This window comes from Podarcis bocagei, assembly GCF_964188305.1.
Source record: "Podarcis bocagei genome assembly, chromosome: 9".
Taxonomy (NCBI): Eukaryota; Metazoa; Chordata; class Lepidosauria; order Squamata; family Lacertidae; genus Podarcis; species Podarcis bocagei.
Window position 1 is genome coordinate 18,731,377 of NC_138134.1, and position 22,859 is coordinate 18,754,235.

Here is a 22,859-nt window from a genome sequence, read left to right on the forward strand (position 1 = left end):
AAATGCAATACCTGCAACAGACATGTGCAGGACACCTCTACTATTCAGTATATGTTTTCAGAGTCCCAAAGTTGTAAAAAGTCCAACCAACTCCATTTAGGATACTTGCAGGGACAATAAATACTTAGGATGAGAACTAATGACTGCTGTGGGTAGGACAATGTCATACAAGGTGCACCAATACTGCAAATGGATAGAGCAAAGGTTTAGAATGTATGACAGAGCCAGAACAAAAAAGACCTCCTCTACTAGCTGCAGTGGCTGTACTGGGACAGAAAATGCCATTTTAGGACAGGGACTAAAGAGTGACTGAATAGTTGAGTTTGAGAAGCAATTTCCAGATGACCGTTGCCAGCTGGAGAAGCTTCAGAAGATGTTTTGAAGTTGCATGCCACAGCACCAATTCCATGCTTTAGCAAGCACAAACAGAGTAAAATAGGCAACACAGTATATATACTGTCCAACTTACAGTAGGGAGTTATGAAGAGAGCACCCACTCCTAGGAAATGAGAGGCTTACTATGACCTAGCTTTCAAAGTATGCAACAAGTTTCTAATCTAAGCAGCACAGAGATGCATTGTCTCCACTATTCATTAGAGGACCATACTTCTGATATATACTTGGCCCCTAGAGGACAAACAGATGCATTGCACTAAAGGCCAGCCTGGCAACAAATTGAATAAAGTGGTACCTCGGTTTAAGTACAGTACTTAATTCGTTCTGGAGGTCCGTTCTTAACCTGAAACTGTTCTTAACCTGAAGCACCATTTCAGCTAATGGGGCCTCCTCCTCCTGCCGTGCCGCCAGAGCACGATTTCTGTTCTCATCCTGAAGCAAAGTTCTTAACCCGAGGTACTATTTCTGGGTTAGCGGAGTCTGTAACCTGAAGCGTATGTAACCTGAAGTGTATGTAACCCGAGGTACCACTGTACAGTGTTACCTCGGTTTAAGAACAGTCTGGTTTAAGAACGATTCGATTTACAAACTCCGCAAAACCGGAAATAGTGTCCCGGTTTAAGAACTTTACCTCAGTCTAAGAACAGAATCTGAACGGTGGAAGGGCACTGGCGGCGGGAGGCCTCATTAGCGAAAGCGAGCCTCGGTTTAAGAACAGTTTTGGTTTAAGAACAGACTTCCGAAATGGATTAAGTTCGTAAACCGAGGTACCACTGTACAGTATAGGAAATTCTCTTCTACAAATATAATCACCATTTTCATAAGCAAACTCTACTTTTCTGAATGCATTAAGTAGTTAGCGGTGGCATTGAACACAAACAGACACACACACACACACACACACACACACACAAAGAACAACACACATTTGCTGCCAAATCAAGCCAAACGGTATAATGTGAAAAGCTGGATGCTGTGGCCTGAATTACACACATTTACACATGTTGCTTATTTCACATGGTTTATTTTGTTTCTCTTGTGCAAGACAAGGGTGATCCATTTGGTTTAAGTCCATGAGACATGAATGTGGATATGGCTCAGTCCTAAGTCATTGGTTTTCACAGTGCAGTGGGCGTCCTCCTTTTTGCTAACCTGTTGGCATGTCATTCTTCTAGCGGCTAGCTTGCTTAAAGTACTTTGGTGTGCTCATGTGAAAACGATGGTTCATCTCATAATTGTGCCCATCTTGATAGCATCCAAACCTGTACAAAAATAATGCGTGAGACGTTCATGGTATAAGCATCTTTCTCCTTCCTTAATTGTACAGCTTTATAGCAAAAAAATATATGTAATTAGTAATATCAGGGTAGAAAATAAATTGAAATTAGGTTATTTAATTTTACTTTCCTCCCTCACTGCCCCAGTACACAGGTTTCCTTCTGCCTTTGGACACATATCTGGTGGAACTAAGCCCCACTGAATTCACTGAGACTTACTTCTGAGTAAACATGCATATAGTTGCGCTACATGATTCTTTGATTTCATTTGGACTTGGTACATAATGAACTATCCACACTGATAGAACAAGTATCATTCAAATGGGACCTGCAGCAAAATGCTGCAGCGTTGAGTACTTTTGTTGGCGCTGTGGTCTAAACCACAGAGCCTAGGACTTGCCAATCAGAAGGTTGGCGGTTTGAATCCCCGCAATGGGGTGAGCTCCCGTTGCTTGGTCCCAGCTCCTGCCAACCTAGCAGTTCGAAAGCATGTCAAAGTGCAAGTAGATAAATAGGTACCGCTCCAGCGGGAAGGTAAACGGCATTTCCGCGCACTGCTCTGGTTCGCCAGAAGCGGCTTAGTCATGCTGGCTACATGACCCGGAAGCTGTCTGTGGACAAACGCCAGCTTCCTCGGCCTATAGAGCAAGATGAACACCGCAATCCCAGAGTCGTCCGCGACTGAACCTAATGGTCAGGGGTACCTTTACCTTTACCAGGTTATTTGTGGGGCCTAGGAATTTGTCCATCCCCCCCCAAATATAGTCCAGCCCCCCATATGGTCTGAGGGACAGTGGACCAGCCCTCCTGCTGAAAAAGTTTGCTGACCCCTCACCAGGGGTACCTTTTACTAGCCAGCCATATTCTCTTCCAGGATACTCAATTTCTTCACATGCACAAGTCACTTTTCTGTATTTTATGCCCAACACAAACTCTGAATATGCACTATTCTCTTTGGGAGTGAGGTGCTCCCTTAGGCATCTTTTGTCACGTGTGTGTGTGTGTGTGTGTGTGTGTGTGGCAAACTAAATATGCTGACTCAGTTTCTCAGTGGCCCCATATTGGCTACAATCCTGCCCATACTCGCCAGCTGAATTCATTCTCTGAGAGAGCGATTCTCAAAAAAAGAATTACAAAAAAGAATCTCTTTACTCCAAGTCATAGGTACAGGCTACTAAACTTACGGATTCCCATATTTCATGTTCACAAAACTGATGGCAATTTCAAAGCCACTCACTTGAAAACATTGTGGCACATTTTGATTTTAAATGCACTAACCTTGTGGCAAAATGTGTTTCCTTCGATACTTCACTGGGGTCAATGGTGAGTTTGTCATTATCAATATAATTATCTGGGTCATCTGGGATTCTAAATTTTGCCATTTGAAGTTCAGAATCACTCAGATGAGCATGAGAAATTCGAGCATAGCCCAATCTGCCATAAATGCAAATAATTTTTTTCAATGAAGTAAAACATCTCATTCATTTTAATTTTTTTACTCATTCAAGATTTCCAAATACAGTGGTACCTCGGGTTACATACGCTTCAGGTTACATACGCTTCAGGTTACATACTCCACTAACCCAGAAATAGTGCTTCAGGTTAAGAACTTTGCTTCCGGATAAGAACAGAAATCGGGCTCCGGCGGCGCAGCAGCAGCAGGAGGCCCCATTAGCTAAAGTGGTGCTTCAGGCTAAGAACAGTTTCAGGTTAAGAACGGACCTCCGGAACAAATTAAGTACTTAACCCAAGGTACCACTTTAGTTTCTAACCTTTGTGACTGTTTGCCATCCGATAATATAAATGGCAGGTTTCAGTATCTAATTAACTGCTTCTCAAGCTATTAATAGAATAAAATAATGGAATTGTGGAGTTGGAGGAGACCCCAAGGGTCATCTAGTCCAACCCCCTGCAATGCAGGAATCTTGGCCATAGCAGTTCTTGGGTGAGCTTGAACCACAATACAAATCGTCTGGTTAACAGCCAGACACACTGACCCATTGCACCACTAGCTGCTCTAAAAGCACAACTCAGGCCCCATCTGTGCTATACACACCACTTTAAACAGCCATGGTTCCCTCCCCACCAAATGATAATGGGAATAGTTGCTTGTTGATGGTGCTGACTCCCATTCCTTTCACAGAGCTACAGTGGTACCTCGCAAGACGAATGCCTCGCAAGACGAAAAACGCGCAAGACGAAAGAGTTTTCTGTTTTTTGAGTCGTTCCGCAAGATGAATTTCCCTATGGGCTTGCTTCGCAAGACGAAACGTCTTGCGAGTTCTTGCAAGTTTGTTTCCTTTTTCTTAAAGCCGCTAAGCCGTTAACAGCCGCTAAGCCTCTAAGCCGTTAATAGCCGCTAAGCCGCTAATAGCCGTGCTTCGCAAGACGAAAAAACCGCAAGACGAAGAAACTCGCGGAACAGATTAATTTCGTCTTGTGAGGCACCACTGTACAATTCCAAGAGTTCCCTGGGAAGAGGGACTGATGGTTAACCACTCCGGCAACTGTAGCTCAAAGGGGGAAATAGGAGTCTCCTGACAAATCTCAGCACTCTTAACAAACTAACGTTCCCAGGATTCTTTGGGGAAAGCCATGACTGTTTAAAGTGGTATGATACTGCTTTAAATTTATAGTGCAGATGAGGGCTCAGTTTGCACCAGTAAGGAATAATTTGACCTGCAGACAAAATTAATACCATTTTAAGAAAGCTGCATCCACTTTGAACAAGTACAAATGAATGGTAATCATTCATTTCTATAGGAAAAGGTTAAAGAGATGGAGATATTCCCATTTGCTGTGTACTCACTGCGTTTCCGGTACAGTTGTACCTTGGTTTTCGGACAGAATCCATTCCAGAAGTCCATTCGACTTCCGAAAACGTTCAGAAACCAAGACGCGGCTTCTGATTGGCTGCAGGAGCTTCCTGCACTCAACTGGAAGCCACGGAAGCCACGTCAGACGTTCGGCTTCCAAAGAACAATCGCAAACCGGAACACTCACTTCTGGGTTTGCGGCGTTCGGGAGCCAAAACGTTCGAGTCGCAAGGTGTTTGACAACCAAGGTACGACTGTACTGTGTTCTTAATGCATGTTCACACAATGCTATCCAAAAGACACGTGTATCCTGTACCTTATTATAAGATACAGATTCACACCTTCCGAATTCATCTCTAGTCAAGGTTTGAACACCCTTGCATAGAGTAAATCTATCCCTACCCCATAAACGCCCCCACCCCAGTGTGTACACAAACAGAAATGAATTAAAGCTGTACTGATGTTGAATAGCTGGAAGGGGAGAACAACTTCCATTTTCTGTAGGTAAGGTGGTATGTGAGATTCATCTCTAGTCAAGGTTTGAACACCCTTGCATAGAGTAAATCTATCCCCCATAGTCATCCTTGAATGGACTTAACCATCAAGGGGTCCTTTACCTTTTAATGTGAACACACCCTGTGTCACAGTCTGATGATACAAAACCTGCCCCTCAAAGTGGTCACTCAACAATACAGAGCATGATACATGCATGCACAGCACATAAAACGACAGCTGAGTGTACGAGACAAGAAGAGAGTGAGGGTCCATAGGCAAATAACCAAGGTATCTATTTAACGTACCTTATTAATCCACGATACATTATATAACTGCACCATCTGTCTTGATCTGTGTTGTCGATATCCTAAGCAGCAGTAAAACAAATGCAAGGGGAAATGGTTTGTGAAAAAAGTTTCAACAGATGCAAAGTCACTGTGTTTATATGTTTCAGATGATCAAACTGAAGCTAGAATTTGCAAAACCAGAGAAACTACTGGTATTGAACTATTTTATTTTAAAATATTAGCCTGTGGGGATTGTGCAAATCATTCTAAGATTGATGCAAGTCTTCCCGTGCTCAAGCTTTCCTAGCTATAATCACAGCATCCACATACTAGAGAGTGATATCAGCAGACTCTTAGTAACCCCAGTGTTTGCAGATGCTTAAATAATAAAAATAGCCCCATAGGAACTCAGGGACATGGAATACTGAGAGATCGAGGGTGCAGTGGGGGAAACTTAGATAGTGAACATTGGGCCCCTGGAGAAATTGGTTGACAGAGCATTGCATAAGGGGTCAGAACAGAAGTTGATCTATGATATGGCTCTAGTATCAGATGATATTTCAAGAAGGCTAAATGATAGAAGCAAGAATTGATGAGTGATTAGTTGCAACCTCTCACATGAGAGAAGAGGTGGTTGTAAACAGTAGTTAAGGATGCTCTAAGCCTAAATGCTTCTTTGCTGACACCTCAGCTTGTTAACCTGGAAGGAAATCTGGATGTGGTTGAGTGTTTGTAGCTGTAAGTAAGTAAGCAAGTGGGGGGGGGAACCCCCCTTTTATGAACTTCTGACACACCTACAGAAAACAAAAAATGTGAACCAGAAGCACGTGCTGCTTAAGAATATGCGGGAGGGGTGAGGAAGAAAAACAATATACAGTAGACCAATCCTACTTATAAAGACTTGGTATTTAAATATGTAGTGAACTATGTTTGTGTTTATAAGGGACACGGGTGGCGCTGTGGGTTAAACCACAGAGCCTAGGACTTGCCGATCAGAAGGTCAGTGGTTCGAATCCCCGCAACGGGGTGAGCTCCCATTGCTCGGTCCCTGCTCCTGCCAACCTAGCCGTTTGAAAGCACGTCAAAGTGCAAGTAGATAAATAGGTACTGCTCTGGCGGGAAGGTAAACGGCATTTCCGTGCGCTGCTCTGGTTCGTCAGAAGTGGCTTAGTCATGCTGGCCACATGACCCGGAAGCTGTACGCCGGCTCCCTCGGCCAATAAAGCGAGATGAGCGCCGTAACCCCAGAGTCGGTCACGACTGGACCTAATGGTCAGGGGTCCCTTTACCTTTATGTTTGTGTTTGGAGGGAAGAGGAGAGTGTTTGGAGTACAGTGGTACCTCTGGTTACAGACGCTTCAGGTTACAGACGCTTCAGGTCACAGACTCCGCTAACCCAGAAATAGTACCTCGGGTTAAGAACTTTGCTTCAGGATGAGAACAGAAATCGTGCTCTGGCGGCGCGGCAGCAGCGGGAGGCCCCATTAGCTAAAGTGGTCTTCAGGTTAAGAATAGTTTCAGGTTAAGAATGGACCTCCGGGACGAATTAAGTTCTTAACCCAAGGTACCACTGTCTTGAATGTTAAATAAGTGGGAGAGCTGAAGGGAGCATGGAACAGCAGCTATGGAGGGTAGGGAGATGACGTAGATGAAATTGGGTTTAGGAAATGATTTGTTCTAATCACTTTCATTTCAGTCTTCCATTGACTATGCATTTCTCTTAATTTTTCTTTAGATAAGGACTCTACTATCCAGCCTGGGTAATTGTCCACACAGTGCTTTTCGCACATTAAGATTCTGACCATCTTTTTTAAAACCAATGCATGCACAGTTTCATTTTCATTTACTATTATGCCATAAATATGTACCCAGGCCACCAAATCTTATTGTTACCGATCTTGTATTTTTACAAAAATGATTTAGGATCAGAACTGTAATACCTTAACGTTGCCATTTTCAATTATTTGCAAGTAATCTCTGGAACCAGGAGCTGAAGTGATGTATCCTAGAAACACAACCTGGTTAGAGCTCATCTTCAATAAATTAGAAACAGCTATTGCTTGAAGCTCTCTATCTGAGTCTTCTCTGGGGGTGGGAAATAAGATACGATTATTATTTGAAGGAAATGGCAGTGGCAAGAATTGCAATCATACGATTCATCTTTCTAGGGAAATTGTAATTTCTAGGGAGAGTGGGGGGAATCCCAAATATTTCTGCTAACAACTGCAATCCATTATATTTGTTGCTGATCACGTTTGTGACCTATCCATTCTCAAAAATGTCAAGGGGGACATGTAGTTACCCCATTTTATCTTCACAGCAGCCATGTGAGGTTGGTTAGGCTGAGAACTAGCAACATGCCCAAGACATGGTCTATATGGCTGAACACAGATTTACGGTAAGTCCATCCAGCACCCCACCATTTTAATCATGAGAAAGCACCATTAAAGACTGAAACTAAATGCAAACAACTCCAGGGCTCCAATATCAGCCAAGTTCTTTTCCCATTCCCACCCTTGGTTTGCGTACCATCTAGCTTGATTAAGCATTCCGGAGAACTCAAAGTTTGTACACTATTTTGTAACATTATGCCTAGCCTAATAATAATAATAATAATAATAATAATAATAATAATAATAATTTATACCCCGCCCATCTGGCTGGGTTTTCCCAGCCACTCTGGGCGGCTTCCAACAAAATATTAAAATACAATAGTCTATTAAACATTAAAAGCTTCCCTAAACAGGGCTGCCTTCAGATGTCTTCTAAAAGTTTGGTGGTTGTTTTTCTCTTTGACATCTGGTAGGAGGGTGTTCCACAGGGCGGGTGCCACTCCTGAGAAGGCCCTCTGCCTGGTTCCCTGTAACTTGGCTTCTCGCAGCGAGGGAACTACCAGAAGGCCCTCGGCACTGGATCTCAGTGTCCAGGCAGAATGATGGGGGTGGAGACGCTCCTTCATTGTCCTGATGTGGATTTTGGATTCTTCCTTACTGGCCAATAAGGTTAATTTTGACTTTTTTTGTCTCTAGCACAGTCATAAACACTGTCAGGCTATGTTTTTCATAAGATGCTAAATTGGACATATAAAGCATTTTTTAAAAAAGAATATTAATCTTCTTGGTCTAGTCAGTGAGCAAAGTGAAAGGAAAGGAATTTCTATTCCATACCACTCCAACTAAAAGTGATAGGTTTGCACATGTGCTGGAGCCACCACACTTATATTTAATATTTAACACCACCAAATAGCACTTCTCAGTGAACTCAGTTCACAAACCCAACTGCTCCTCATCTTGTTCTGATGAGATATTAACTGATGTATGTGCTTGTATCGACCAGTCCCATGGCTCTGCAAAACACAGAGCCAAGCCGAGTTCCACAACATCTCAACATCTTATTTTTTTAGTCTGCCCTCCCTACTTTCACTATCATTTTTTAATCAACTACAGCACTCAAAATAACATGCAACGACAGCCGCCAGAATGCTGGTAGCTCAGAGCTGGAAAGACAACAAGGTCCCTACCAGAGCGGAATGGCAGATGAAACTCTTAGACTATGAGGAAATGGCGGAAATGACTGGGAAAATAAAAAATCAGGACGATCAAAATTTCAACAGAGAATGAGGAAAATATATATTATATTTGGAAGACCACTGTAAACATTTGAACTCTTTAGCAGGTTTAAAACAACTCTTGTAATGCGACAAAGACTTTGGATACAGGGGACAATTGAAAAATTGGGGTGACGATGATATGCAGCAGAAAAGGTTAAGAAAAAAACCCAAGGAGGGGTGGAGGGAAGTGGGTGGAGGTAAATGGCCTCAGTCCTGTATACCTGAAGGAGCGTCTCCATCGTCATCGTTCAGCCCGGACACTGAGGTCCAGTGCCGAGGGCCTTCTGGCGGTTCCCTCTCTGCGAGAAGTGAGGTTACCCGGATCCAGGAAAAGGGGCTTTTCGGTCATGGTGCCCACCCTGTGGAACGCCCTCCCATGAGATGTCAAGGAAATAAGCAACTATCTTACTTTTAAAAGACATCTGAAGGCAGCCATGTTTAGGGAAATTTTTAATGTTTAATGCTGTATTGTGTTTTTAATATTTGGTTGGAAGCCACCCGGAAAGAATCTTGTTTAATTGTTTTTTATACATGACTTTGAATGTAAACACTAATTTGTAAAGCCAAATAAATTTTCTTTTTTAAAAAAAACTACTCAAAAGAACATGACTCCGGTTGATTCTAATCTTAGGTACTGGATGACATCCATCCATTACCGATATCAATACCGTATTCTTCGCTCTATAAGACGCACTTTCCCCCTCCTAAAAAGTAAAGGGAAATGTGTGTGCGTCTTATGGAGCAAATGCAGGCTCCATGGCTTTGCGTTGCTTTCGCTGAAGCCAGGAGAGCAAGAGGGATCGGTGCGCACCTATCCCTCTTGTTCTTCTGGCTTCACTTCGCTGGAGAGGCGCTGCGAAGCTTTCCCTCCCTCTCTGTGCAGCGCCCCTTCAGCGAAGCGGGAGGAGAAATGGAAGGGGCTCCGTTTCTCCTGCCGCTTCACTGAAGGGGCGCTGCACAGAGAGGTAGATAATTTTTTTCTTCTTGTTCTCCTCCTCTAAAACTAGGTGCATCTTATGGTCGGGTGCGTCTTATAGAGCGAAAAATACGGTATTTTTCTCAGGTGTGGATGGAATAATAATAATAATAATAATAAATAATAATAATAAATAATAATAATAATAATAATAATAATAATAATAATAATAATAATAATAATATCTTAAATAGTTGGCTTCTTTTCTGTTCACGCAAGCAATTTTCATACATACTCTTCATTTCCAAAATGAGCAACCACAAAATCCACCAGTTTCCCTGTGAAGTTCACAGTCATGGAGATGGCTGGTGCTATCTCTCCCTCAGGAGAAGGGAGAAGGTGGTGTCTGGACTTTACGATTGGGTATCTTGACAGAACCATCATCCTGCGTTACATTAAAGTAAAATTATTGAACACAGCTAGTTCCAAAGCTCAATGCAAACTAAAACCAGCACCTGCAGCTCAGTGACCCAAGGCAGTTGTCCAAGGTATCACCACTGGGTAGGAGACTTAATGAGCTAGGATGGGAGAACAGGGCAAAAGAGGCTGACTCAGGAAACTGGGTAATCATCTCATAGCTAAATAGGGTTGAAAGCCTGTGCAGGATTCAATAAAAGATAAGGGTGAAAATTATGGGATGTTGTGGCTTTAGGTCCAAGAACAGATAATGTTCTATGGCATGGCGGGGAAATCATGTAAGGCAACAAATTCCTCTTTCACTTCCATATCAGCATTCTAGGAAGTTATAGATGAGAATTCAAGGTACATGTTTTCCACATCTCACCCCATTTAATACCAAGACTGCAGGTTGGATAAAATGATAAGCTGTGGTCAAGCAAAATATGAAGCGAAAGCTTGCAATCTCCTCATAGCCACACTGGAGGAGACGGGGCGGGGTGGGGGCGGATCTTGCAAGCCTGGAATTCACAGACTGCTTCGTGTCATGTAAAATTATGGTTTAGTGAAATCCAAACTAGACCTGTAGAGGACTGAGAGTTGGCTAAAGGCATGTTCAGGATGCAGGACCTGCCCCTATGGGATATGGGATAATGAAGGCATGTTATGAAATGCCATAATTCAGAAGTATCTGCATCCAAAAAGAAAAAAGAAAGAAAGCCAGAAAAATGAAATAACTTGATATCACACATGATATAAACACAATACAGTGGTACCTCGGGTTACATACGCTTCAGGTTACATATGCTTCAGGTTATAGACTCCGCTAACCCAGAAATAGTGCTTCAGGTTAAGAACTTTGCTTCGGGATAAGAACAGAAATCGGGCTCCGGTGGCGCGGCAGCTTCAGGTTAAGAACTGTTTCAGGTTAAGAACGGACCTCCGGAACGAATTAAGTACTTAACCTGAGGTACCACTGTATCATTCTCATTACAATGCATTAAATAGCTATGTCTTTAATCACCTATTGCACCGCTGTAATAAAATACAATTCACTCACCCCCAAGTATGATCTCGGGTACTTGGGCCAAAATCTGTGTAAAAACCAAGTTTCTCTCCCAACCACATGGTTGGATCATTGTTCCCAATGAATGGCTTAGAAGCGTCACTCTCCACAATAGTAATAAAGTCTGCCCCTGGGAAGCAAAACAGTGGGTTGAGAAGTGTAGCTACAGTGGTGCCTCGCAAGACGAAATTAATCCGTTCCGCGAGTCTCTTCGTCTTGCGGTTTTTTCGTCTTGCGAAGCACGGCTATTAGCGGCTTAGTGGCTATTAGTGGCTTAGTGGCTATTAACGGCTTAGCGGCTTAGCGGCTATTAACGGCTTAGCGGCTTTAAGAAAAAGGAAACAAACTTGCAAGAACTCGCAAGACGTTTCGTCTTGCGAAGCAAGCCCATAGGGAAATTCATCTTGCGAAACGACTCAAAAAACGGAAAACTCTTTCGTCTTGCGCATTTTTCATCTTGCGAGGCATTCGTCTTGCGAGGTACCACTGTATATTAATATACCTTCAGTATTTATTTATTTATTTATTTATTTATTTATTTATTTATTTGTTTTTGAAAAAAGAGGCAAGCAAACAGCAGGAAACTGGGTAGTAATCTCATAACATCAACTGTTTCATATATATTTTTGTCAAAATGCAAAGAACAAAGCATATTATTGATTCTGCCATCTCTGCATTGTCTCATTGACTCTTTTGGTAAAAGGCTTTAGTATGCAAAGGGGGGGAAATAAAATGATCTCATCTTCTCACTCCACAGGAGCAATACTGGTTTTTGTGAAAGACGATATCTAATACAAATATCTAATAGAAAACACTATGTCTCTTTGTATTGCTTACCTGAATGACGTTTCTGCTTCCCCCCCACAACATTGGTATGACATAATAGCAATCATAATTAACAACAAAAATAATTATAGCATTTGCATAGCACTTCTGACAGTTCACATGCACTGTTGAAATAATAATTACAACAACCCCTGATGATCAGTATTATCCACATGTGCAGAGAGATAATTGCTTGCTTTATGGCTAACTTGTCTAAAAAGCAGAGTTGACAAACTGATTTTCCAGCTCACATTCCTCACCAATGCACTAACAGCAGCTCTCACTTCAGCTTCCTCAATGGACTATACTTTCAGTCCACAAACAAATGTGAAATAACTTGCACCATTATTTCTGCTTCGCCATTCCAGTTATCAAGGATCAGATGGCAGGCAATGGGAAAGACGCTCTGCCTGGAGGGCTGCTCAGAGTGGGCGATACTAAGATTAAGGGCTGCTAGTAAAAGGTAAAGGTAAAGGGATCCCTGACCATTAGGTCCAGTCGTGGCCAACTCTGGGGTTGCAGCGCTCATCTCACTTTATTGGCCGAGGGAGCCGGCATACAGCTTCCAAGTCATGTGGCCAGCATGACTAAGCTGCTTCTGGTGAACCAGAGCAGCGCAAGGAAACGCCGTTTACCTTCCCGCCAGAGCAGTACCTATTTATCTACTTGCACTTTGACGTGCTTTCAAACTGCTAGGTTGGCAGGAGCAGGGACCGAGCAACGGGAGCTCACCCCGTTGCGGGGATTCGAACCGCCGACCTTCTGGCTTAACCCACAGTGCCACCCGCGTCCCTTAAGGGCTACTAGTACCAGGCTCCAAAGGGCTCTCACCACGGTGCTGCTGATGGGCCCCTGGCTAGCATAACTTGGGTCCCCACTACTCCCACTGTTCCCCCACATTCGTGCAGCAGTGGGTGCTACACTATTAGTCATTCCCCTCCCCCTCGGGCCTGGACACATTCCCCTAGCAGACAACACCAGCAGTTTGCAAAAACATACATGGTATCCACCTGCCATGTAACAGTGCCCAGAATGCAATGCTCATAGTGTCTAGCACTGCATTTTTAAAAAAAAAAAATCTAAGATGGTGGCTGGACCTGGGGCTACTGGCTGGTGCCCAGGCATTCCAACCCCTAGTGCTGGCCTTGGTGAGAGAGAGGTGTAAATAGTCTGATCTAGTCTGGCTTTGACAATATGTGATACTTGTTGTGACAGATGATGGTTGGCCTTGGAACTGAAGGTTGTTCCCATTCTAGAGCCCAGAGCTCTGATTTCTTGGTTCTATACCCCTCTGCCGCAGGTGGAAGGGTCTATCACAGAAGACAAGAGAGGCATAATGCACAAGCTATATGATTTTGCTGAAAGTACCTGTTTGATTCAGAAGGACGACCGATCGCTCTAAGCTGGACCACCCTTCATTATCATAGCCAAACCTGAATGGCCAAATCAGGGCTGAAAAGTTTTTCTTTGGAGGCTACAGATAAATCAGAAGGGAAAACAAAAAGTTCAATCTCACTACATTTACAGTCACATTATTTGACTAGTGTGCAAGCAATACAAAAGTGGATGATAGGATTACAGAGGTTGGTATGATATACGCATAATATTTGCCCCCAAATAGAGAAAATAAAGGAACGCATGACAAAACGAAATAATGAATCCCCGTTCTCATCCCTAGATGTATCCAAGTCAAAGTACACGTAACTGCAGTTGCATACGTTTCTCCTGTATCTCCTTCCCCTATTGCCTTCCTCACTGCAAGCTCTCTGAAACAGGAACTTGTCTTGTTTGCTAGTGAAAAATAGTAAGGTGCCGAATATAATGATATATACATCATACATAAGGACAAAATATGGGGGAGTTGTAAAAATAGGTTCTTCCAAAATTATGACCTAGTATAGGCTAGGCCAGGGGTCCGCAACCCGCGGCTCCGGAGCCGCATGTGGCTCTTTTACACCTTTGCCGCGGCTCCGGGGCGGATACTAGCGAGGGGAGGAAGCGCATTGTGCGCCCCGACATTCCCCACTGTGGCGGGCGCTGTACTGGCTGTGATGTCGCATGGGGGCTGTGCGTGCGTTAGTCACGCACCGTCCCGACGTCACCTTCCCGCCCGCCCGCTACATTGTAAGGTGCATGTATGCTGGTCACTGCATTGAAAGGGGGCATGTATGCTGGTCACTGTTTTGAAGGGGAGTGAAGAACACACACACACACACACACACACACACACACACACACGGTAACTTGTTAATTTAACGTTTATTTCTATGAGGAGGAGTAATTCTGAGGGGTCAAACAAAGAAATAATAAAAAAGTGTCAAAAAAGTTATTTTTATAATGACGAGTTTTGCGGCTCCCAGTTTTTTTTTCCTTCGGAAACGGGTCCAACTGGCTCTTTTTGTCTTAAAGGTTGCAGACCCCTGGGCTAGGGGAATGATCTGATTTAAAATTATTTTCAGTTACTCTTATTTAGGTCTAGTCTAGGATTTGTTGTGGGTACTGTGGCTTTTGCATGTACGTCTATCATTTTGTAGCTGAATGGGTGACCATGCTACGTTGAAAAGCGCTGAGCACTGGAGCCCTACAGAAACTTTGAATTGTCATCATTTGTATAATAATCAAGGCACAGCACAAGTTGAGTACTGTGAATTCATCCTTAAAGATTAGGGGTCAAACTTTTTCAGCAGGGGGGGGCCGGTCCACTGTCCCTCAGAACTTTGGGGGGGCAGACTATATTTTGGGGGGGAATGAACAAATTCCTATGCCCCGCAAATAACCCGGTAAAGTTACCCCTGACCGTTAGGTCCAGTCGCGGACAACTCTGGGGTTGCGTACTCATCTCACTCTATAGTCCGAGGGAGCAGGCGTTTGTCCGCAGACAGCTTCCGTGTCATGTGGCCAGCATAACTAAGCTGCTTCTGGCGAACCAGAGCAGCGCATGGAAACGCCATTTACCTTCCCACCGGAGTGGTACCTATTTATCTATTTGCACTTTGACGTGCTTTCTAACTGCTAGGTGGGCAGGAGCTGGGACCGAACAATGGGAGCTCACCCCATCACGGGGATTCGAACCGCCGACCTTCTGATTGGCAAGCCCTAGGCTCAGTGGTTTACACCACAGCACCACCTGCGTCCCTCACAAATAATCCAGAGGTGCATTTTAAATAAAAGCACACATTCTACTCATGTAAAAACACGCTGATTCCTGGACCGTCCCCAGGCTAGATTTAGAAGGCTCTTGGGGCGGATCCGGCCCTCAGGCCTTAGGTTGCCATGTTAAAGATTGTTTCTGCACTAGTATTTGCATGAAATGATGTAAATATTATAAATGATACAGTCATACCTCCATTTACGTAACCCTCTGGTTACGTAAACTTTGGGATGCGTGTGCGGCAAACCCAGAAGTATTTATCGGGTTCGGCCCACGCGCATGCACAAAAGCGGGTTGTGGAAACCTCGGGATCCTACCGGACCTACAGAATGGATCCCGTCTGCAACCGGAGGTACCACTGTATTTCATTCTGATTTTGCAGTTTGAACTGAGTGAGTTGTGTATGTACCACTTAGAAATTATTGCAATTAAGCAGTATATCTGTCAAAATAAAATAAACAAATAAAATCAAATTTAAATGGATTAAAAGTAAACAAATGACTCACCCCATGTCCTAATTTTTTCTCATAAGCTTTATATCGCAATCCTAATCCCAGCAGGCCTACCCCAATGAACAGCCACAGAGCTAGAGAAAAATCAACAGTGTATATTAGTATAAGGGAGCCATAATAAAAATTGATTTGGGGGAATCTACAAATATCAACTATTAATAGCATGTCAGGAATAGTGCCCAACTTATATTGAGCTGGCAAATTCTTACAAAGGCAGTTTTATGTGTTCTCTATTAACTAGCCATTTATATTGTCATGCTCAAGTAGGGTTGCAGGTCCAGGCATCGTGCTCCCTAGTCCCCAACCCAGATAAATAAAAGACCACTAGTTTGGATCAAAACAGGCCCAAAGTTTATTGAATACAGATGAAAGAGGTTTGGCTTGGGCATGGAGCAATCAAAATATTTCCGGCCCGCCCACCGGAAGTGGTGCGCAGGTCAATCCAGATAACATCTTTGGATGGACCAATTTAGGAGCTTTAGTCCTCCTGATAAGGGATACATTTTAATGGTGAAAATATGTTTCCTCTCACAGATAAGTGGTATGTCAGAACTATGGATGGTTCATAACCATAACTCTCGCTATCAGCTGCCAAATCAGTGAATTCCAGAACTTGCTGATTAGTAACTTGATTTTTGTTTAGTTTTATTATATACAGCAGAATAAGGCACAGCTTTGTACAAGTTACTATATATACACAGACGCGATTCAAACTCCTATTCCAAACTCAACACTCCAACAACCAAACTGCTGTGTCATACTGCTTATAAGAGAGAACTTAGCCAATCACCACCTGTTGCTAGGCTTTCTTGTCTCCAAGCAGAAGCTCATGTACTCTGTTTAACTTGGCTTGTAGCCAACACACTAATTGTCTACTCAAAAGCTGCACATACTCAATGTCTCAACAAGAACTTGCAAACATATCCACTGAACTCTTAGACTGATGAACAATGTTCAGCAATACAGTGATGTTGCAAAGACACTAATTTGGCAATAATTCAGTTGTTACAGATGACTTTTTAGGCAGGATTCTTGAATGCATCATCTAAACTCGGATGTGGCCTAACACTTTGTTTATGCCTGAAGCACCCAAACAAACCCTCTAGCCTGGTGCATTTAATGACCTGTAAATCTATCTGGCAATTTGTTTTTGAGTAATGAAGCGAAGTTATACTTACATAATTTGATGTATTTTTCACTTTCATGGAAGAACGGTTTATCATTACTTTTTACCCTAAACAGAGAGTGAAGATTCTTCCTGCATTCAACTAGCGTGCCTATGACAATAAACAGCATGGTGAACCCTGTAATCAAAATATAACAGATGGGGGGGTTATGACCAGCGGGAAGGGAAACTTGCACAAGAATACTCCAATATGATATTGTCAGTCAGCCAACTTGTAAGTACATAGAAAGTGAAGAGTTTAGCAATTTGCAAAGCTGATCCCTAATTCATCCCTTATGCATTAAGCCAACACAATAAACAGGACAAGGTGGGCATTTGGAACAGCCAGCGTCAAATCTAATGTCCCCATTGGCTGATCCCAACTTTGCTTTCATGGCCAAAATGACACTACTACACACAGAGAGAGGCAGGAAGGGGAGGGAAGATATCAGCAGGCTTTGGATGAACTTCAACGTTTGCAGAAGTAAAAAAAAAACTTGGGGGGGGACGACTTATGGGGTGGAATCAGAAAACAGTCCAATGAGGAATTAGCATGCTCAGTGGTCATGGAATGCTGAATATTTTTTGCCGGGGGGTGGGGCAGAAAACCAGGGAGGGAGGGAGAATGGAATGCAATGGAGTATACTGAACAGGGGCACTACATGCTGCAACTTTGTCAAAGTACAGAAAGAACTGTGAAACCATTCTCGATTGTATTTTACAGTCTTTAGATACCCAAACCAAGTAGATTTGATGACTTTTCTTGGCTAAGAAGGGCAAACATACCCAAAAGAATATGAGAGCTTTCTCTAGCATAGATTCCACCGGGCACAAATTTATAAGCTGTGCACCACACACAGAAGAATGTGTCTAGCACAAGTATGAGCATAGCTGTACTCATGACTTTCCCAGGATGTAAACAGCTAACGAAGCATCCGGTTATGCGAGGCCACACGCACATTGTAAAGACAGCTAGGAGGTCACCAGCAATGGCTGCATACCAGGTTCGTAAGCTAAGCAGACCAGCTGCTCCTGCTGCACCTATTAAAGAACGGACAAAAAATGATGCCAAAGTCATGAAACATTGCTATGTATTGTCATTCTGATCAATATGGCACCACTGTCATTTGGTTGTAGGTTCTACTCAGAGTAGGTCTAGTACTCTAGAACATAAGCTAGTCATGTCTATTAATTTTGATGGTTCTGCTCTGACTAGAACTAATGTTGGCTACAACACACAGTGATAAATATGGCACCATAAAATCTCATGGAAACAACCCCTTTATAAATATAACGCAGTATCAATATCCCCTTTATTATAATAAATTATCCCCATGAATAAAAACAATCACAGACCTTATTATAACTGGGATCGGAGTAAACAATAAAGGGTTCCCAAGACTAATAATATCCTCAAACCAGTCTGATAGTTCTCCAGTTATTTAAATACTTTCTGTTGGATTGCTATCTCTTGGAACCCAAAGAGATTCTGAAGCAGTTGACCCAGCATTTGGTAATAAACTGTACTGAAAAATAGCTAAGAAGTCAGGAAGAGCTAGGAAGGTGGAATTGTCCAAGATGAACGGTAACCACTGTGGTGACTAAGATGATCTCAGTATAGAAACTACTACTAGGGCAGAAAATGCATTGATGAGGATCAAGGTTTCACCCAGGAATGCCTGGACACTATCAGCTTACCCAAGTATGGTTTATTATTATTATTATTATTATTATTATTATTATTATTATTATTATTATTATTATTATTTATACCCCGCCCATCTGGCAGGGCTTCCCCAGCCACTCTGGGCGGCTTCCAAAAAAATATTAAAATACTATAATACATCAAAGATTAAAAGCTTCCCTAAACAGGGCCGCCTTCAGATGTCTTCTAAAAGTCTGGTAGTTGTTGTTCTCTTTGACATCTGGTGGTAGGGCGTTCCACAGGGAGGGCGCCACTACCAAGAAGGCCCTCTGCCTGGTTCCCTGTAACTTGGCTTCTCGCAGTGAGGGAACCGCCAGAAGGCCCTTGGTGCTGGACCTCAGTGTCCGGGTAGAACGATGGGGGTGGAGACGCTCCTTCAGATATACTGGACCAAGGCCGATTAGGGCTTTAAAGGTCAGCACCAACACTTTGAATTGTGCTTGGAAACGTACTAGAACTGATTATGGATTAGGGTTTCCAAGCAAGCTTGAGTTCTAACACCTAACATGATAAATGTTGTTTCTGTTCCTCCGACCATGAGCTAAAAACATATACGGTACATACTTCTTGCCGCCTGCTGTATAAGACAGTATACGAAAGCTCCCTGGATGGAGAAGTAATTGCATAGATCCTTAAACCACTTACTGTGGAGTATCAACATCAAAATGAAAGAACTATTCCATGACTAATTCATCCATATATATCACTTAAAAATGACTCTCAGATGAACTCGTGCTGTGAATTTCACCATGGGCAAGATCCCCAAGTCTATACAGTTCAGCAAATGAAGAACGTATGTCTCCTTTCCCCATTCCTACTAATGAAATGTCTTTAAGAGGCTTAGGGACTGCAGAACATTTATTCTTACCTATAAGGCACCAACCACACAGGGCGCAGGTAGACCAAGGCCAGAAAGACAGCATTAGTCCATGAGCCAGTCCTAAGAGAACGGCGCCTCTGTAAAAATGAGAGAACAGAGGAATTATTGCATTTTTCGAAAGAAACAACTCAAAGAGAAGGCACAAGCTAAACTTAATTCCTTTGTTTTCCTCTGGCCTGAATCTGAAGAGGATTTGGACAAGTGAGTTGTTATGGATAGACTAGCTAAATATTTCCCAGCCAGTTACAGTCAGTTTTATTGCACCAAGCAGTACCCGACTTTATAGCAAGGATAGAAATGGAAGGAGGTGCAATTTGACAGCTGTGTCTGAGGTTTTGCCACCTCTTTCAACTGTATGCTAGACTGCAGACCATTTATGTTACCAGCGGTCCACAAGCTTTACCTAGGTGGTCTATGGCATGTCTGTGGATTTGTGGTTGAGGATGGGAAATGGCAGATCCATTGCATTCAATATTCACATTGATTTTTAACTGCAACCAGTGGAGTGGACATAATCCTATTTTCCAAGTATGCATGTCCAGCCAGCACAGTTTTCTGTTGTCTGAATAGGGCTCCTGAGACACACAGATGGTCTTATGAAGGCTGTGTTAGTAATAGTGAAATATACTCAGAGTTGCAGAGTGATTTCATGCTCTTTATTCAGCTCATAGTGGTGAGGAGGAATGAATGAAAGTCCCCTCACAGTATCTGCTTTATATACATTATTTACACAATGGGCTGCACATGATTGGCTAATTCCAGAATTCTACTGTAAGCCAATCAGGTTGTGGATTCACTTCTATCTGGAGCAGGATTGGGTGGTTCCTGCCAACCAATCATACTGCTGCATTGTTCTAGGACCAATCAGACTGCTGCATTCTGAATCCTATTGTTCTAGGACTAATCAGACTGCTGCAATTTGGATCCTATTGTTCTAGGACCAATCAGACTGCTTCAGTTTGGATCCTATTCAACTCAGTACATAACAAATAGTAACAACAACAACAACAACAACAACAACAACAACAACAACAATTTATTATTTATACCCCACCCATCTAGCTGGGTTTCCAGAGCCACTCTGGGTGGATCCCAACAGAATATTAGAAATACGATAAAACATCAGACATTAAAAACTTCCCTAAATAGGGCTGCCTTCAGATGTCTTCTAAAGGTCAGGTAGTTGTTTATTTCCTTAACATCCGAGGGGAGGGTGTTCCACAGGGTGGGTGCCACTACTGAGAAGGCCCTCTGTCTGGTTCCCTGTAACCTCACTTCTTGCAGTGAGAGAACCAACAAAAGGCCCTCGGCGCTGGACCTCAGTGTCCGGGCAGAACGATGGAGATGGAAACGCTCCTTCAGGTATACTGGACCGAGGCCGTTTAGGGCTTTAAAGGTCAGCACCAACACTTTGAATTGTGCTCAGAAACGTACTGGGAGCCAATGAAGGTCTTTCAGGACCGGTGTTGTATAGTCTCGTCAAATTTGTAGGGACTTGCATCTAACTAAACATGCTTTGAATTGTGCTACACACTACCTAAAAACCCCAATATCTTCGCTATCAAAGAATGTGAGCTGGTAACCATTCCAAATATGAAAAACAAAACATGGAAATGGTTTTATCAACCTTGTAACCTGATACCTTCAGGCAGTAAAAAATTAAATAACACAATGATGGTAATAATTCACTTGCCACCCTACACCCCAAATGAGAACTTAGCCCCACCCCTCCCAATTGTATCATGCATCTCTTTAGTCTCACGGGGATGAGGCACATGTGTGTCATTAAAGCCAATACCAGTTTATATGTAGGGATTACTGTCCAGGGTTACTTTGGAACTTCTTGTTTTTACCAGGATTTCATGACCTCCAAGCTCCACCTGTCTGGGATTTGATATTTTTAACTTGCTTAATAAAATACTAGGAGAGCACACACTTTACCCATGTGGATTAGGATCTGGCCCAGGTTGCGGGTGTCCACTCACTGCCCATCTGGAAACTAGAGACACCTCTCCAAAAATCCAGAAGGTGAGGAACATTAGGCTGCCAAAAGCTGTCCCTGACAAAAACCAGTTGGAACGATGAATGGTTTCCTTTGTTGCGTTTCCAATCTTGTTTGCTTCTTGTTTTTGGCTTTTAGTACCTTAAAAAGTGGAAACCATTGATTCAGCAAATCAAGGACTCAGCTACACAGCTGCAAATAAAATGTTTTAAAAGTGTTGTAAAGTGCAATATACAAATGCGACACTAGATGGCGAAAGCAAGCTATGCAAAATTCAATCTATTTTTCAAAACTTTTTTTAACAAGCATTTCACAGATTTTTTTTTATATGTATGTAGATTACACCCAAGACTATGAAGTGTTCAGAAATTTCTAAGAAGATTTTTACATAACACAAAAGACATGGTTAAGAGGGTCTCTAATGGCAATTCTAATAGTATAAACACCGACAACTGGGAAACACTGGCCTGCGAGTGCTCCAATTGGAGAACAGCCTTTACCAAAGGTGTTATGGACTTTGAAGACACTCAAACTCAGGACAAAAGGGAGAAGCGTGCTAAGAGGAAGGCACACTCAGCAAATCCACACCATGATCAACTCCCACCCAGAAACCTATGTCCCCAGGGTGGAAGGATGTGTAGATCCAGAACTGGCCTCCACAGTCACTTACAGACTCACTCTTAAGATCATGTTCATGGAAGACAATTTTACTTGGCTACGAGGAATCGCCAAAGAATAAAGAAGAAGGAGTGATGGTGATGGGAGGAATCGAGGCAGGTATCAGGGGTGATCCCTTCGGAGGCACAGAGTCCCCAGCAATTGCTTGAGGATGCTTCCTCCTGATGCCAGGCCTGATAATAGAGGAAGCTGGAGGTTAGGGTGCCCGTGAGACAGCGGAGGAAGGCAAAAGTCCTGAGGAACAGAGAGGAAGATGAAACAGAGGCAAGGGGAATTAAAGATGGAGTTGAACAGGGAGATAAATTAGGATTACCATTTGCCCACTCACTCAGTCGTAGCTTATATTTATGGTCATGTTTTTCCACACATACCACCCCCAAAATTCTGCTGAGGATATACAAAGAAAGGAATTGCTTCGTTTTGAATTTTCACCTGTATATGTCCGCTCAAGTGCTGCTATGAAGCCTAGGACAGTTATAGTAACATTGGCAGTTGTACAATTCCACACTGGGTTTAACGATGTATAGCAAATCCGAAGAACGAGAAGAAGAATTTTTCCTAGTATAAACCCCCAGATTCTGCAGTATCTGTAAAAGCAGAACATTCAAACATATATTTTTTA

At 42.9% G+C, this 22,859-nt stretch overlaps 1 protein-coding gene across 3 annotated transcripts in view; it reads right to left on the bottom strand.

Moving 5' to 3' along the window:
- Positions 1-1,451: 1,451 nt before the first annotated feature.
- Positions 1,452-22,859, bottom strand: part of CWH43 (cell wall biogenesis 43 C-terminal homolog) — a 47,409-nt gene continuing 26,001 nt past the window's right edge. For 2 of the 3 annotated variants that reach the window (XM_081208863.1, XM_081208862.1), the window contains 13 exons: positions 22,670-22,824; positions 21,499-21,700; positions 19,546-19,634; positions 17,759-18,013; positions 16,986-17,111; positions 15,802-15,881; positions 13,513-13,618; positions 11,314-11,449; positions 10,093-10,242; positions 7,212-7,356; positions 5,290-5,351; positions 2,952-3,107; positions 1,452-1,658 (listed from right to left, as the gene is read on the bottom strand). In XM_081208863.1, coding sequence (XP_081064989.1) covers positions 1,568-1,658; positions 2,952-3,107; positions 5,290-5,351; positions 7,212-7,356; positions 10,093-10,242; positions 11,314-11,449; positions 13,513-13,618; positions 15,802-15,881; positions 16,986-17,111; positions 17,759-18,013; positions 19,546-19,634; positions 21,499-21,700; positions 22,670-22,824 — 1,753 coding nt within the window. In that variant the 3' untranslated portion in view covers positions 1,452-1,567. Of the gene's footprint in view, positions 1,659-2,951; positions 3,108-5,289; positions 5,352-7,211; positions 7,357-10,092; positions 10,243-11,313; positions 11,450-13,512; positions 13,619-15,801; positions 15,882-16,985; positions 17,112-17,758; positions 18,014-19,545; positions 19,635-21,498; positions 21,701-22,669; positions 22,825-22,859 lie in introns of those variants that run through there. The other variant, XR_014011736.1, reaches the window with a different exon arrangement.